At 36.4% G+C, this 16,434-nt stretch overlaps 1 protein-coding gene across 1 annotated transcript in view; it reads left to right on the top strand.

Annotated features, from left to right (window-relative positions):
* pcxb (pyruvate carboxylase b) overlaps positions 1 to 16,434 on the top strand; it is a 215,090-nt gene that overhangs the window by 48,841 nt on the left and 149,815 nt on the right. Inside the window, exon 8 of the mRNA XM_016269466.1 lies at positions 7,584 to 7,702. Coding sequence (XP_016124952.1) covers positions 7,584 to 7,702 — 119 coding nt within the window. The remainder of the gene's footprint in view (positions 1 to 7,583; positions 7,703 to 16,434) is intronic.

The following is a 16,434-nucleotide window of genomic DNA, read 5'->3' as shown; positions in this document are numbered from 1 at the left end:
GGGGGGGGGGGGGGGGTTGGGGGGGCCCCCCCCCAAGAGCTTTGACACAATTCGTACACTGAAAAACAGCATAGATTATTGCATAAGTACGCAAATTAGTATGTACCTGTTCACTCACTCACTGATTCATTCAATCACTGACTCATTTCCTCACTAATGGACTCTTTACTGACTCGCTCACTCACTCACTCACTCACTCATCCACATTCATTAATTGACTCACTCGCTATATATATATAAAACAAGCTCACTGCAAGAGTGAACAAATGTGGGAGGAAGTATAAATATTGAGCAAAGGGTCTGAATACTTAGGACCATGTGTTATTTCAGTTTTTCTTTTTTAATAAATTTGCAAAAATGTCAACAATTCTGTGTTTTTCTGTCAATATGGGGTGCTGTGTGTACATTAATGAGGAAAAAAAATTAACTTAAATGATTTTAGCAAATGGCTGCAATATAACAAAGAGTGAAAAATTTAAGGGGGTCTGAATACTTTCCGTACCCACTGTATATATATATTGATTATAATAGGAGTTATGAGTGCTTAAACACTAGCTAGACTGACTGTTCTCATTTAGAGTGTGTTCTTTCACTGCATGATTCAGTATAATAAAATGCATCTAGAATGCAAGGGGCAGAAAATGTATATATTTATATAATTTCATATAGTTGATCAATATCACACGAAGAGTGGCTTTTTTTATCACAAATGTAATATTGATTTTATACAACAGTTCAATAAAAAAGAAGTTAATATTAAGAGACATACATTTTAGACACCATATTGCCTATTTTTTGCTCTATTTCGCCAACAAAAAATGGTTCCAAACAAGGCCAAAGCACTGTTTTGCATCTTTGAAAAACATGACAGTGTTTTGTTCCTGAATGAATCAACCGTTTAAACAATTCAGTTCAATCACAATGACTCACTTATTACCAGTGACTTGCTTTAGTTTTAATTCCACATTTTAAAGTACCTTTATATATATTTTTTAAATAATTTCAGATATCAGTATTCAACGTTTTAGGATTAAAATATTAAAACATTATTTATGCATTTGTAACTGCAGGTTAAAGCATTCATGTCTTGCATTAAACAATGTATATGCATCTAAATGCCACATCAGATGCAGCTTCTGTGTTTCTTCTGCATTTCATGAATTTTGTTGATAATTCGTACAATTCGTACGTTGAAAAACAGCATAGAATATTGCATAAGTATGCAAATTAGTACGTAACTGTTCACTCACTCACTGATTCGTTCAATCACTGACTCATTTCCTCACTAACGGACTCTTTACTGACTCACTCACTCACTCACTCATTCACTCATTGATATACTGATTAATTAATTGACTCACTCGCTATATATATATATATATATATATATATAAAAAACAAGCTCACTGCAAGAGTGAACAAATGTGGGATGAAGTAAATAAATTGGTGGCTGACTAAATACTTTTTTGCCCCACTGTATATATATAAATTATGTTTGTGTGAGTGCTTCTCTAATGTATTCCAAATCTGCCATCTGCTTTATTGTCTGAAACACAGCGATATAAAATCTATAAACAGTAAAGCAGATCCTCATAAAAAGAAGTTTTATTTGAACTTGTCTTGTTTATTATACTTTCTTACACTCAGTTAAATAGTTTCATTAGTTCATAACATAAAGCATTCTCTAGATGTCACTAAAGCAGTGAGTTGAGTCTGAGCACGTCTGGAGCTCTGACATTCTGCTGGTAATGATTGAACAATGATGTGTGCTAATAACCTGGTGATTTTCTACTTCTCTTTGTATTCTCCTCATGTGTCTACATCTGCTAGTGTCTATCTTTCATCTTTAGACCCAGTTACTATTTTTTTCATTGGCGTATTCTGGGTCATATCTGTTGGTGAATTGTCACCATGGCAGCCACTTGAGAGCCGATTATAATCACACGTCACCACAAACACGTCTGATCAAAAAGACACTGATTGCATCTCTCTCTCTCTCTCTCTGCACCCACCCCCCACTCTTCTCTTCACCATCTGTCCTTTCATCCTGCCCCTCCTTATGGAACTCGTTATAACCTTCCTATTTGATGCTGCATCATAAAGGGAAGTAGCAGAATAAAGTTTATTGAATTCAGTTGGAAATTATTTCACAGAAGCCAGAAATCCAATGGTGAGGTGAAAGGATTTGAAAAGAGATAGGGAGGTCTATCGACACTTCTGCAGGTCAAGGAGGTCTGTCGCATCTGCAGTAAGCTCTCCGTTAGCATTCCGGTTCATCTCGTGAAAAACTGCAGAAACCTGATTAAAGCCATCTTTTCTTGTTTGGGGCGTAAATGTACAACTCCATTTTCAAAATGTTGGGACATTTCGTAAAATGTAATAAATTAATTTTAAATTCATAAATGTTGATCCCTGCAAAGTTGAAACGGGTAAAATAAAAGTGAAAAGAATTTCCAAGTTTTGAACAGTTTCCAACTGTTTTGAAACATTCCACAATAAGCAGGTGAATTGGTAATAGGTGAGGATATCATGATAAAAAAACAATTGTGAAAAGATTCAGGGAATCTGGAGAAATCTCAGTGAAAGCCAGGAAACGTGAATGTATGAAACCTTCGAGCACTGCATGAGAACCCATCATGCTACGGTGTTAAATATAGCCACATGGGCTCAAGAGTACTTCAGAAAACCGTCCATCTCTGCATCAAGAAATGCAGCCTGAATCTCTGTTACATAAAAGAAAGCCATACATCAATTCTGTGCAAAGATGCTGCCAAGTTCTCTGGGCCCAAGCTCATCTCAGGGGTCTAAAAGACAGTGGTAATGTGTGCTGTGGTCAGATGAGTCCACATTTCAGCTTGTTTTTAGGGAGAAAAAAAAGCATTGAGTTCTCCGTGCCAAAGACAAAAGAAACCGTCCAGACTTCTATCAGCAACAGGTGCACAAGCCAACATCTGTCATTGTATGGGTTACAATGCCCCCAACGGCATTACATATGTTGAAGGTACCATTACATTACATATGAAGGTAACATTAAAGCTGAGGCACATATTAAGATTGTCCAGTGACATATGCTGCCATCAAAATGTATTTTCCAGAGAATTCCATGGTTATTAGAGTGAGACAATGCCAAGCCTCTTTCTGCACGAGCAACAACAGTATGCTTTCATACACAGAGTGGATGTGCTTGACTGGCCTGCCTGCAGTCCAGATCTGTCTCCTATTGAAAATGTATGGTGCATAATGAATAGGAGATTAAGGCAACAATGACCACAGACTGTTGAGCAGGTGAAGTTTTGTATGAAGCAAGATTAAGGAGATATTTTCTTGTTAGCTAAATAAGAGAATTATAAAATTACAGATTTTCGTTTTTTAATTGCATTTTCCAAGATGTCTGTACTTTTTTGCAAATGGGGTTGTATTGCATTAATCACTATGGAGCCACAGGAAAATTATGTCATGACATTGCTGATTAGTCAATGACACTACAAGAATGGTATATAGTCAGTATACTACTGTTTAAAAGTTTGGGATCAGTATGATTTTTTTTTTTTCAAAATGTTTTTTTTTTGAGAAAGTATGCATTATTCTGATATACTGTTTATAAAGCGGTGTATCTATGATGTATGTATTTGTAAGTTTGTAGACAGTATGAGGTGAAGAGACAACCAGGAAGAGGCAAGAAGGCATGACATGACATCTAAAATCAAATTAACAGCAGCATTTTGGTTGAGGTCTTTGTGGTGCTTTATAGGTAGGACAGTGAAAAGTGAGTAGCGGAGTAAAGCGGAGCAGCATAATTCAGGGAAAGACTGTACAAAGTAGATAAAGCCCAACTTCCAGTGGGGCCCCAATAAGTCTTCAAGTTATGCAAATTAAGCAGTAAGGTACGAGACGCCATGCTGTATTGTGAATAAGTCATGGCTGAAGGGCATTGTTAAGCATGATGCGAAGCGGAGTATCTTCCATGAGAATTATCTTCCCTGTGAGAAGACTTATTTGACAGCGTGAAGCGTGAAATTAACGGTGAATAATGCAACATAAGGCTAGCACGGGTCAATCATAAATCATTACAGACATAATAAGTTATTTTTGTCGAAGTACATAATGCATTTTAGTTTAGATGCTATATTGATTGTTTATGATGCAAAGGGTGGTTGCTAAGGGTGTTGTGCAATGATACACACAACCGTTGGGTGAAGCGGTCATAGTCGTGATTTATCATGAATAAAACAGCTGTTGCTCAATCAGAATCAAAGACTGGAACCATTTTATAAATTAGTTATATTAATATAATCTTAATTAAAATACTAAAACATTTACTGAAAATAAAGAAGTAGAACATTTAACTGACACCATATTTTTATGTATTTTTATTAGAACAGAAGTCCAAGAGGCACATACTGTATTATCTTGCTATGATATGATTGTCTTTGAATACTGTCGTGGATAAAGGTGAACCTTGGAGTCAAAATGATTGAGAACCAATGGTGTAAACTATTGTTTCTCTAGCTATGCTATGTCAATGTTTTGTTGTTGCTTATTTTGAGTTTGGATTGATTTTACTGTCTTATTTAACTGATGTATTACTCAAGAATGTCAATTTATATTATGTATATTAATGTTTAGAATAATAGACAAATATAATATTATTTATTGTATAAATATACATGCATTCTACACATTTTTATATACAAGTCATTTATAGTATATTTATTTAAATGAGCGTATTCATCATTTCGCATGAAACCCCTTGAAGTTCAGTTATGATTTTGAATAAATCAATTGCTTATGAAAAAATCATGTCACATTAGTGCATGACAGAAGACCAGCAGTACTGGGTAAATCTACATATTCTCATAATTTTCCATTTATGACAGTAGTTACATGTGTATCCACATGAATCAGATCAATTCCTGCCTTCTGGTGGTATCAATTTGTACATGCAGTTGCAGGTTCTGAAGCGACGTTCAGGCTTCATAAATCCCTTTGTGGGTGCAATTTAATCTATTTGCAATGACATCAGCATGTATTTTGTACATGTATGGAGAAACGGATTACAGATTACAAATTCAGCAATTTATCAAATTCAGCAATCAAAAATTTTCTCCATGAAGAAACCCTTGTGGTTTTAACTCAGAATTCATTAGTTCATTCATTTTTGTTCTTTTTTTCATTCATTGATTTATTTGTTTGTTCAGTCACCCATATGTTTTTTCATTGATTCTTTCATTTTTTCATCTCTCTTCCTCTCTCTAGTGCTTTAGCTGACATCAGTTTGAACCCTGTTCTCATGGTCATGTTAGTCGGTTAAGATTAAAGAGCTTCAAATCCTCCTGGCACGATTGGCATGGGGTGTGGAGGGATGCAGGAAAGAGGGATGAATGGAAAAAGGGTGGGCACTGAGTAAAAGAGTGAATTCATTTTGTCAAATCAGTGTCCCAGCAGTTTAAAAATCTGTTTGTTTGTGTAAAGCGTCTAAAAGTGGGGATTTATGTCCATGCGTATGTGGTAAATATTGTAATAAGTCAGAGTGAGTTTACAAAGCTATGTTTGAAATTATATTTGTGTGTGTATATTTGTGTTTGTGTGGGTGAGCGTCTGCTTTTGGCAAGCTCGTTGCAATGTGGGATTAGCAGGCAACACTGAATTGTGGGGAGAAATTGGATCAGATTACAGTCAATTTTGGCACCGGATTATCTTCAATCCCTTCAGTGTATCCAAGTAGCCTGAATGAGAGTGTGTATGAAAGAGAGCGTGAGAGAGAAGACACCAGAAAAAGAGAAGAGAGTTGCAGACTTTAGAAGAAGTGGATTCTTGTATCTTTGTCTCCTTCTTCTGTTTAATGTGAGACTGTCTTCATCTCACCTAGGATATCTGTCTCTACTGTATATCTCATGCACATCTCCTACTCTATGGGTTGTGTTTTTGGCTGGTGTCAAGACCAGCAGTCCTGCTGATTTCATGGCTTTTATCAGAAGCCTCTCTGCTTCCTTCCACTGGCACCACGCTGTTCAGCAGAATTAACCAAACGCCTGAGGGTTTTTCTTTTTATTCTACAAGCTTGAGAGATTTAAGAGGGAAAGTTTGGGCTTTTTAAACTAAATCTCTGCTCATCATTTTAGGTTCAAATTGTCATTCCTCTGGGAGCTCAAGCAGAAGCCCCTGGGGATACCGGCACATGTAAATAAAGTTCACAAACTTACTCATCTTCTCATAATTCCATGCCAAAATATCTGACATTGTTACCACTATTTCTAGTTTCTAGCATAAAGCCTCTTTTGATCATTGCATGCTGTGGTGCTCGTGTGTTGGGTTCTTGTATCATGCCTCAACTTAGTAACCGATTTTACTGGATGACTTCCAAAGCACAGTGCAGCTTGAAGTATATCAGAGATAGGCAACTCTGGTCCCGAAGGGCCACCATCCTGCAGAGTTTAGCTCTATCCCTAATCAAACAGACCTGAAAAATCTAACACAAGTCTTTAGGAATGCTTAAAAATTACAGGCAGGCAGGAGACTTAACAGGTACTCAACTAGAAGTTTAGCTGTGTGTGTTAAGGAGGTTTAAGGTGGTCCATAAACAACATATGCTCTAATGTATTTTTGGGTCCCACTTTATATTATTTCATCATTGCTAAAACTGCCCGGTCCTGCAGATTTGCTTTATACAACATTAGGAAGATCAGGCCCTTTCTTTCAGAACATGCAACACAACTCCTTGTTCAAGCTCTTGTTCGATACATGCTGGACTATTGCAATGCTCTCTTGGCAGGTCTTCCAACCACTTCTATCAAACCTCTACAATTAATCCAAAATGCCGCTGCAAGATTAATCTTTAATGAGCTGAAAAGAACGCATGTCACACCTCTGTTCATCAATTTACACTGGCTACCAGTAGCTGCTCACATTAAATTCAAGGCATTAATGTTTGCCTACAAAACCACCACTGGCTCTGCACCCATTTACCTAAATTCATTACTTCAGAGTTATGTGCCCTTTAGAAGCTTGCGTTCTGCAAGTGAACGGCATATTATTGATCCATCTCAAAGAGGCACAAAATCACTTTCACAGACTTTTTCATTAACTGTTCCCTCCTGGTGGAATGACCTGCCCAAATCAATCCGAGCAGCTGAGTCCTTAACCATCTTCAAGAAATGACTAAAAACACATCTGTTCCACCTTTATTTGACTCTCTAACTCTAGCACTTTCTATTCTATTTTAATTCTACTTTATCTATATTTATCTTCTTTTTTATTTAAAACAAAAAACAAAAAATAAACCTACCCATCTCCACCCCCTGGATCAAATTGTTCCAATTACTCTTATACATATTGTTGTTACAAAATGTAGTTATACTGTATATGTCCTGTTATACATTTGTACTTACACAAACCATAAGGAGGGTTGTTACATGTGTGTAGTTACAGAAATATTACAGCTCTAGATACTATGTACCAATGTGTACATACACTGTTACATACTACACATCTAGTTACTATGTAAGTACACAGGTGTTAGGGACACTTAATATAAAGTGGGACCTATTTTTGTGCTAACACTACAACTCTTTTTTTTTCCATAGGTGGGCTATGAAAACGCAGGCACAGTGGAGTTCCTGGTGGACAAACATGGAAAACACTACTTCATCGAGGTGAACTCCCGTCTACAGGTGGAACATACGGTTACCGAGGAAATCACTGAGTGAGTGACGAACTATATAATGACATTTTCAAAATGCACAGGAAATAAACTCTCAAAGATGTTGAGGATTTTATAGCTTTTTGCTAGATTTATAGCTTGTTTTGGGCTATTTTCCAAAATGTTAACTTAACTTTGCATATGCAAAGCATTAAATTAATAGCAAATCAAAAACACATCATAGATGTGTGTTTTTGTGTATATTCTCCATTCATTTCTCTGAACCAGTATGTCTGGAGGATATTACATTTACATTTGCTATTATATTCTATTAGATGCTTTTTTTTAATCAAAGCGAATTCTAAGAAGGCCAAACATTATGCACACTACAATTGCTTCAACAGTCAAGCACTGAAGAGCACTTGTGTGCAGATATACAAATGCTGCAATAATTGCATTAACAAACTGCAGTAGCACTCCGAGTTAAGACATTCTGATGGCTGATAGCTGAATTTACATGGTTTCTGTCTGTTCCAAGCTTGACCTGCTTTTGGTTAAATAAGTTTTCTTTGATTGATTGACACTGCAATCGATTTACAAGGACTTTCCATACATTAAAATAAGTACAAAAAATAGTGCTAGAGTGCATTTAAATATTGTTGTAGACAATGGTGGGCCTTTGTCAATAAGTCAAAAAGGTCAAAAAAATTTAAAAGGTTGAGAACCACGGCAAAGCAAATTCTAAAGCCAAACATTATGTGCACTGCAATTACTTCAACAGTCAAGCAATCAACAGAAGAGCACTTGTGTGCAAATATACAAATGCTGCAATAATTGCATTCACATGCTGAAGTTGCACTCAGAGTTCATTTAAATGCTTTTTTAAAATTAATTAATTAATTTATTTATTCACAAGGACTTTCCATACATTAAACTACGTTTAAAAAAAAATAGTGCTAGAGTGTCAAAAAAGTTAAAAAGGTCAAGAACCACTGCAGTATGTCAAACTGTAGGTACAGTTAGATCCATATATATATTTGGACACAGGCACAGTTTTTATTATTTTAGCTGTTGACCAAAGCTTATTCAAGTTACAGTTATATAATACATATGAGATTAAAGTGCTTACTCTGAGCTTTAATGTGAGGGTATTCTCATCACAATTGGAGCAAAGGTTAAGGAATTACAGCTCTTTAATATGTACCTCCTCATAAGACAGTCTGAAGTAAATGATGTGTCGACTGTTTTTGATTGGGTATTTGAAGTATGTACCCCATTTGTTCTGCAATAAATGTGTAGGCCAGAATATTACCAGTGTGTGAGGACATGCAGCATGCACGTGAATTTGCATCCATATGTAGGTGTATGTGTTTGCAGACTGTCAATGTACAGTGTCTAGGATTAATGCTTGTCTGCCACCCCACCTTGAGGAGTTGGTCAAGGGGAGAGAGAGATGGTAGGAAGAGAGAACATGTGTTAGGAACAGCATGTGTATGAGAGAAAAAGAGAGAGAGGAAGGAAAAGGAAAGAGGCGTTATAAATAGCTCTCACCTCCCCTGATAACCTATGAGCTGCTCCATAATGACATAGAGATGAGCCTGATCTCATCACACACACACACACATACACACCCATGCTGACAAGCATGCAGACATTAACACACTGATGAGTCAAATGATTGATAGCGCTCCTTTCATTCTTCCTCTACACACATACACTCACACAGACGCATCTCTCTGTTTTCCAGCACAAGTTCCTCACCACAGAAATGGAGTCTCATACATTATAGATATCAGAGTTGTCAAGTGTAGTTGACAGTGCTGCTTTGAATTGGCTCTCATTGCGTGTGCTGCCATTTTATATTTGCAAAGGATTTACTGAAATATATAATGAGTATTAGTCTGTCATTTGTATGGATATTATACTGCCGCCTTTACATGGGGAAATATAGATGGTCTGTAATGCAGTCATATTTGTACATGTTTATTTTACTGCACAAAGTGTGTGTGTGTGTGTGTGTGTGTGTGTGTGTGTGTGTGTGTGTGAGTGAAAGATTAATAATCTTTCATTATATGGGATAATACATTCCATTTTATACGCTAATGTGATCCATTCGTTGTGGTTTCTGTTTGTGTTTAATGTCATAAAGTGTGACTGTCTGTTGTTGATTTGATAAAAACACTGTAATTTCTTTTTCATGCTTATTGTAATGAAAAAATGGAAATGTGCTCTTGATAGGGGAAATACCTTTCTATATTCTTTTTTTCCTACACTTTTATTTACTTTGTTAACATACTATCCATCTCTTTCCTAATCCTAGTTTTCCTAGTTTATTTGTTGTATACAACTATGTACAGTGTTTTTGTTCCTGTTTTTGTTTACCTTAAAATGTGAGTATAGCTATAAAATGAATGTGGATAGTGTAGACTAGGTTTGAAAACAGGATATGAGTATTTAATTTTTTTGTAACACGATTATCATCAATACCGATGTGTTACTCCCCTAGTTTGAATTTCTACTGGAATCTATGACTTTATATTTGATACATTGGCAAATCTCAGCACAGATTTAGACGTTGTTGAGACCTCATCTGAAACTCTTAAGGAGAAAGTAAGAGATTTTTTTTTCTCTGGAGCAAGATGCTGAGAAACAGGAGACTTACAGTAATTTTCCCCACATTTAATCTGTCTGGGTAAACCATTAAGATATCTTGTTCATGTTTAAGCACAATTAAGCACATTCCCCCCCCTTAATTCTCATTACTGTAATGCTGACAATCAGTAATGAAAATAGTCCTGTCCAGACACAAAGATTTGTTTAATGTAAATTAGTGTAAATTAAATTCAGTACATCAAATAACAATTCAATATTTTTCATTAAATGTAAATAACAGGGACTACCAAAATGTATAAAAACTATATAAGTTGAATAATTTATCATTATTTCCTTACACATTACAGTACTGAATTGTCAAAATAATGTGCAAAAATCCTGATGGCCCTATACTGCATTATATTTCTTATGATTTTGGAGTGAAATATGGCCAACGTTTTTGTGCTTATCCGTGTGGATGTATATATGTTGTAATAGTGTTTGTGTTTGTGCAGGCGGATATATGTGTGTTCTGGGTTGCCCACCACATATTGAGTAATGACCGTTCAACAATGTCTCTAAATTGCTGCAGTAGATCTTTATTTTGGGTTGTGCTGTTTGAGACAGAAGAGGACACAGAAACAAGGATAAACTGCAAAAGAGGCTAAAAACTAAGAGAAATAGGGTTGTAGAAAGGCTAAAGTCAGAAGTGAGTGAGGGTTTTGGTGACCCAGGACCAGAAAACCTATTTCACCTTTCTTTCTGACACTAATACCCTTATCAATCTCTGTGATTTAGTTCACAACCTTTCCCTTCCCCTTTCCTCTTCTTTCAGTCTCCTTCATGTTTTTCTTCCATTTTTTTATTTCTCTCTGTCATATCTCTTCTCTCTCATCCTCTCTGGCTTTTGTTTGGACTCCTCTTTCTCATCCTTCATCTCGTCTGTTTTCCCTATTCATATGTTTTTGTGTTTATATCGCGGGATTGAGGTAAGCAGCTGTTTATATATGCATTTTCTTGTGATATGATTGGCTGGATTAGATGGACATTCTCCTACCCAAACAATAATTTCTAACATTACTTCTTTTTTTCACACACTTTTTTCCAGCTCATTACAGCATAATTTGCTGACAGTGAATTTATGTCCGTACAGAGGGAAATGCTCCATTGAGATTTGTCATAATTTTTGACACATTCTTTGAAATATGAATTGAGTCTCTCTTCTCTGATTCTGATTGGTTGCTCTATTGAGACTCCTCCAGTTCATATTGATCCTTACCTTCCTTCCCCCAAACTCTTGTTCTAGCTTCATAATTCAAAGCACAGAAATGACCTCAGAGGTCATCCTCCTCTGACACTCTTCTGTGCTGATCCCAGACCAGTTTTACAATCTCTTCTGTGCAGTTTGGACAAATGAAGTTATTCTTAGATCAGGATATAAATGGAAGCCCTAGTGGGATTGTATTTCCTTTAAAATCTGTTGGAGGTCTGTAGAACAGTAACCGCTAGCTTTATGTGCTTAGGGCATTGCAAAGAAGGATTTCATTAAATGTAATGGCTCCTGGTGGACGTAGCTCTGTGCTGGAGCTTTACCCTCTGCTGTTTTTATTCGTATTTTTGTCCACCTTTTTTTCTGAAAACATGCTCTACAATAAACTGAGGTGTTGCTTTTTAAGCTTACATGACTTACTCTAGTATGCTGTGAGCAGGGTCTTTATGGCTCTGTGTGTGTGTTGTTATTTGCCATTTAGCAGACATTTGTCATCCAAGTACACTAATTGCAGAAACGGTTCCCCTAGAGCAGTCAGGTTAACAGCCTTACTGAAGGACACAATGATGACAGAGCAGAATCTCAGTAAGTCTCTGGGGTGACCTTTACTTACAACTCCACCTGCAACCTTTGGATGTGCAGACCATTTGGCTGCCGCTTTTTTCTTTCTTTTTTTTTCTTTTCTTTGGGTATTTTCTATAGTTGTGGATAGATGTATCAGCCAATATTTTGTTTTAAATTACACATTTGACCCGGGACCTTTTAAATATATATATATATATATATATATATATATATACATCTGAAAGCTGAATAAATAAGCTTTCCATTGATGTATGGATTGTTAGGATATGATCATATTTGGCTGAGATACAACTATTTGAGAATCTGAGGGTGCAAAAAAATCAAAACATTGAGAAAATCGCCTTTAAAGTTGACCTAATGAAGTTCTTAGCAATGCATATTACTAATCAAAAATTAAGTTTTGATATATTTACGGTAGGAAATTTACAAAATATCTTCATGGAACAAGATCTTTACTTAATATCCTTAAGATTCTTGGCATAAAAGAAAAACAATTGATCCATACAGTGTATTGTTGGTCATTGCTAAAAATATACCCATGCTACTTATGATTGGTTTTTGGTTCCAGTGTCACATTTTTATTTTGAATTACTCATCAGCCAATACATTTTTCTGAAAGGTTGATGAAAGCAAGTCGAAAACAGGACTTTTGTTTTGACAGAGATTAGAACCCTAGCAGCTAAACAGTAGCGCCCATTCTCCATCTTCATTAGTTGATGGAGATCTTCATTAGTCTTTAGCCCGATTCAGCTGGTAATTGATTTTCATGGGGACGTAAGTTATTTTAAACATATAGGGGTTAGTCTGTGATTTTATTGCCATCCGAATCCAGAATGTCTGTTTTTCTCCCACCACTCGCGTAAAAATCCCTGGTTGAAATACCTACTGATTAATTGCCGTTCGAATCCACATCTCTGAGTTTAGAAGATGGGATCAATTCAAAATTAATTGTTTAAATCCTTTTTGACCACTTCCGTACAGTAACTGTTGAACTTTGCTTTAATTTGCATGCATATTTATTACTGAAATTGCTGGAAAGTGTTTGCAAGAACCATATTTCATAACTGCTCCACCCCAGTGAGTGAGAGCTGTTAAGAACAAAAAGAAGAAAGAGAAGAAAAGCACATAAACATTTGAAATACAATTTTAAAATGTTTTATATACAATTATATAAACAAAATATAAACCAAGCAGCTTTATGTTTACCTTATGTAAATAAGAGGTTGCATTAACTTATTTCTGCTAAACTCTATAGCACATCTATTTTCCTATTTTAAAACAGGAGATTTAAATAATCAAATAATAAATAGGATATTATTACATTTTAAATGTATTCTTATTATTCCAAGCATATGACATTTTTTTTACAATCATGTGACTGACCATGTGAGCTTCTGAATAAAACTCTGAATAAATTGCCACCCGAATCAATGAGGTTTGTCACTGATGTGTCATGTACATTTATTTTTACAGATATCTACATGAGATACAATAACCTCCGAATAGGGCTTTTGTTTAACAATTCTATGTGGAAAAATAGAAAGGCAAGTGCTATAACAGTTTTTTTTTCATATACTGTCAGCATTCTGCAAATTTGTATGATTTAAACAAATCTTAAAAAAAAGTTAATGCCACAAACATTGTAAAGTAAATAAATCCAGTTGTTACATCATCTGAAGAGTTAATGTAGCCTGTGAAAAAAACACAAGCACTCTGTGCATAATGGTCTGTCCATGTTGGATGCAGAGAGATCTGCTGTTACTGGACACACTTTAAATCCTTGATTTTAAACTGTGCTGTGCTACAATACATTCTTTTTCACTGTGTACTGTAGGTACAGTGCTAAAGCAAAATAATTTTCTTTCTGAATTCTTGTATCACACCTAATCGATTGCACTTGTAGCATTTGGACCAATCAGACACACATTTGTTCATTAGATTTAACAAATCAATTATTCATTAGATTAACAAACAATCACAGACCCCTCACCCAATAAACATACTGGGTGCCAGCATGTCTGGGAACGACGCCAGGCCCCTGGTTACCATGGCAACCAGGACCACTCAGCCAGATCAGCTAAACTTTTACGACCTAAAGGTATGTAGAGAGAATCAACTCTTACTCAAGTGTCTCTAAAACAGACACATAATTCCCATAAAAATTTACTCTTCTCTAATTAATTCATAGGAAAACCTTTCTTTGAATGAACACACATATACTTCAGGTCATTGTGTATGTTGTTACTGTTCTTGTATATTGTCTTTTGTATTGTATACTGTTTTATGCATGCTTATGATAGAACCACTCATTCATGTAACCTTACATATACCATGCTTGGTCTCTATGAATTCGTCTTCGGATGATCTAATTGAGAGTGTATATTATATGTTTATACCTATGCAACATATTAGTGTTCTAAGAATCTTTAATAGTTTTTGCATCAACACCCAATCAAATTACATATGCAAAATACCATGCTCTAAGACAAAGAGTCGTAAACTTTCCCTCCAAAAGTGAAAGTCACCATTGGCTCTGTGACCTCCCAGAGGTGTGAGCTCAACAGGAGAAAAAGCTCTAACATCAGTGACCGGCCTCAATCAGTCTGCGGTTCTGTTAGATGCTGAGAAGATGAGGATGTGAGCTAGAACTCTCCTGGAACCCTTAAGTGTGCCAGGCTTCGGCCTTGCCTTTCCATTCACCAAAGATCCTAGGATCTCAGCTGATGTCTCTCTTAGCTCTTTTTCACTTTCCACTGGGAAGACCCTCCCAATCACCATCGAGTCGGAAACATCTTTGGAATTCATCACTCCTCAAACCCGGAAGAACTTGCAAAGTCCAAAACCTTGAAACCATCAAGACTTTCATCCGAGACTGCATCCGGACACTCGTTCAACAACCAATGCAATGCAAGTATCGTACATTTAACTAAACGAAACAGAGGTTTCCCCCGTTGTAAAACGACGTTGATGGTTTCACTCAGGTGGTTAACTGACTCATTTTCCATAGCTTCATTCCCTGTTCTTCTAATGATCTCTTTCACCCACTTTGCTCCCCTTTTGTATGCGTGAGTGTATGATTGTTTGTTAGTTTGTGTTAGTGTTTAGTTAATAAAACTCTTGTGCACAAATTACACGAGTTTCTGATTCTGCCTTGCAAATTAATGTCCCTTTATGATTTTGATCCTTATTACATGCTCTAATGCATTAATACTGTATGAAAGTAAATATCCTTATAGAGTTGATATGAACTTACACTGAATGTTCGCTGGACGAACAGATTAGTTGATGGTAATTTCATTCTGCTACAGTTACTACCGGCAGCTCATATAAATCATTTTAATTAATCATAATTAATTATAATTATTTATATACATTTCCCTTTCCTGAGCTAATTTGCTACACACTCTATGATGTCATTTGCGATAGACCATGTAGCGCATCAACAAATTCAATGAATACAGAGCATGCAAAAATGGATGTTAGGCTTTAACTCTGCAGTGCTTTGGTGTTGTGATGACTACTTGGTGTCTGTCATTACTAGTATGACCTGAGGGTGCTTGCACAGTTTCAGCACAGAACCACCTATTGGTCAAGAAATGTAAAAAAATAAAAAAATGCATTTTGTATCAAAGCAAAGACTAAATAATCCTCAGTTTAGTCCACACTGCAATTGGGCTGACTGACTTAAGAGTATTGAAAACGTGTACTAAGTATTGTGTAAAGCACTTTACCAAGTGTAATAATTCTGTTTGCCTGTAGCTTTTTACAGAACCTGCTTTCAATCATATTCCCCAGCTCAGCATACTGCAGGCCAGTGAAATCCAGCCCAGCTACTTGAGAATGCCATCAGGCTGCGGCCTCTGCGTTCAATCAGCCGCGCTTCACAGTGCAGCTCAACGTTCAGGCCTATTCACTCTGACCTGAGGTGCAGTATGAGGCCCATAGCAGAGCTCCATGCTGAGCCCCACTGTGCATCATCAAACAATGTGGATAACCTAAGCTGTGAGGAGCCGTGCCTGCTTGTATTTGATATGATTGGAATAATGAGCCTTAGGGTGGAGCTCCATACTGGGGCCTGCTCTGTGTGATAAGAGCTGAAAACAGGCTTTGTTGTAGTTGCATGCTGTGCTCTGATAAAGATAGTGAAGTGCTGGTTTCTTTGCACGTTTTCAGTTTCTCCTCACTTTAACTACTCTATCTTGCAGACTTGTCCAAATACACATTTACCTGACTTTAAAGTCCTCGTGAACTGGAAGTTGCTGCCAACTATATTTCAGTTTAATGATGTATTTCCAACTGAAACAGAATATTGATTGGGGGGGGGGGGGGGTTTTTGGGCCGCACTTTC

Source organism: Sinocyclocheilus grahami, unplaced genomic scaffold, assembly GCF_001515645.1.
Source record: "Sinocyclocheilus grahami isolate Dianchi unplaced genomic scaffold, SAMN03320097.WGS_v1.1 scaffold52.1, whole genome shotgun sequence".
Taxonomy (NCBI): Eukaryota; Metazoa; Chordata; class Actinopteri; order Cypriniformes; family Cyprinidae; genus Sinocyclocheilus; species Sinocyclocheilus grahami.
This window is presented reverse-complemented; position numbering and strand designations above follow the sequence as displayed.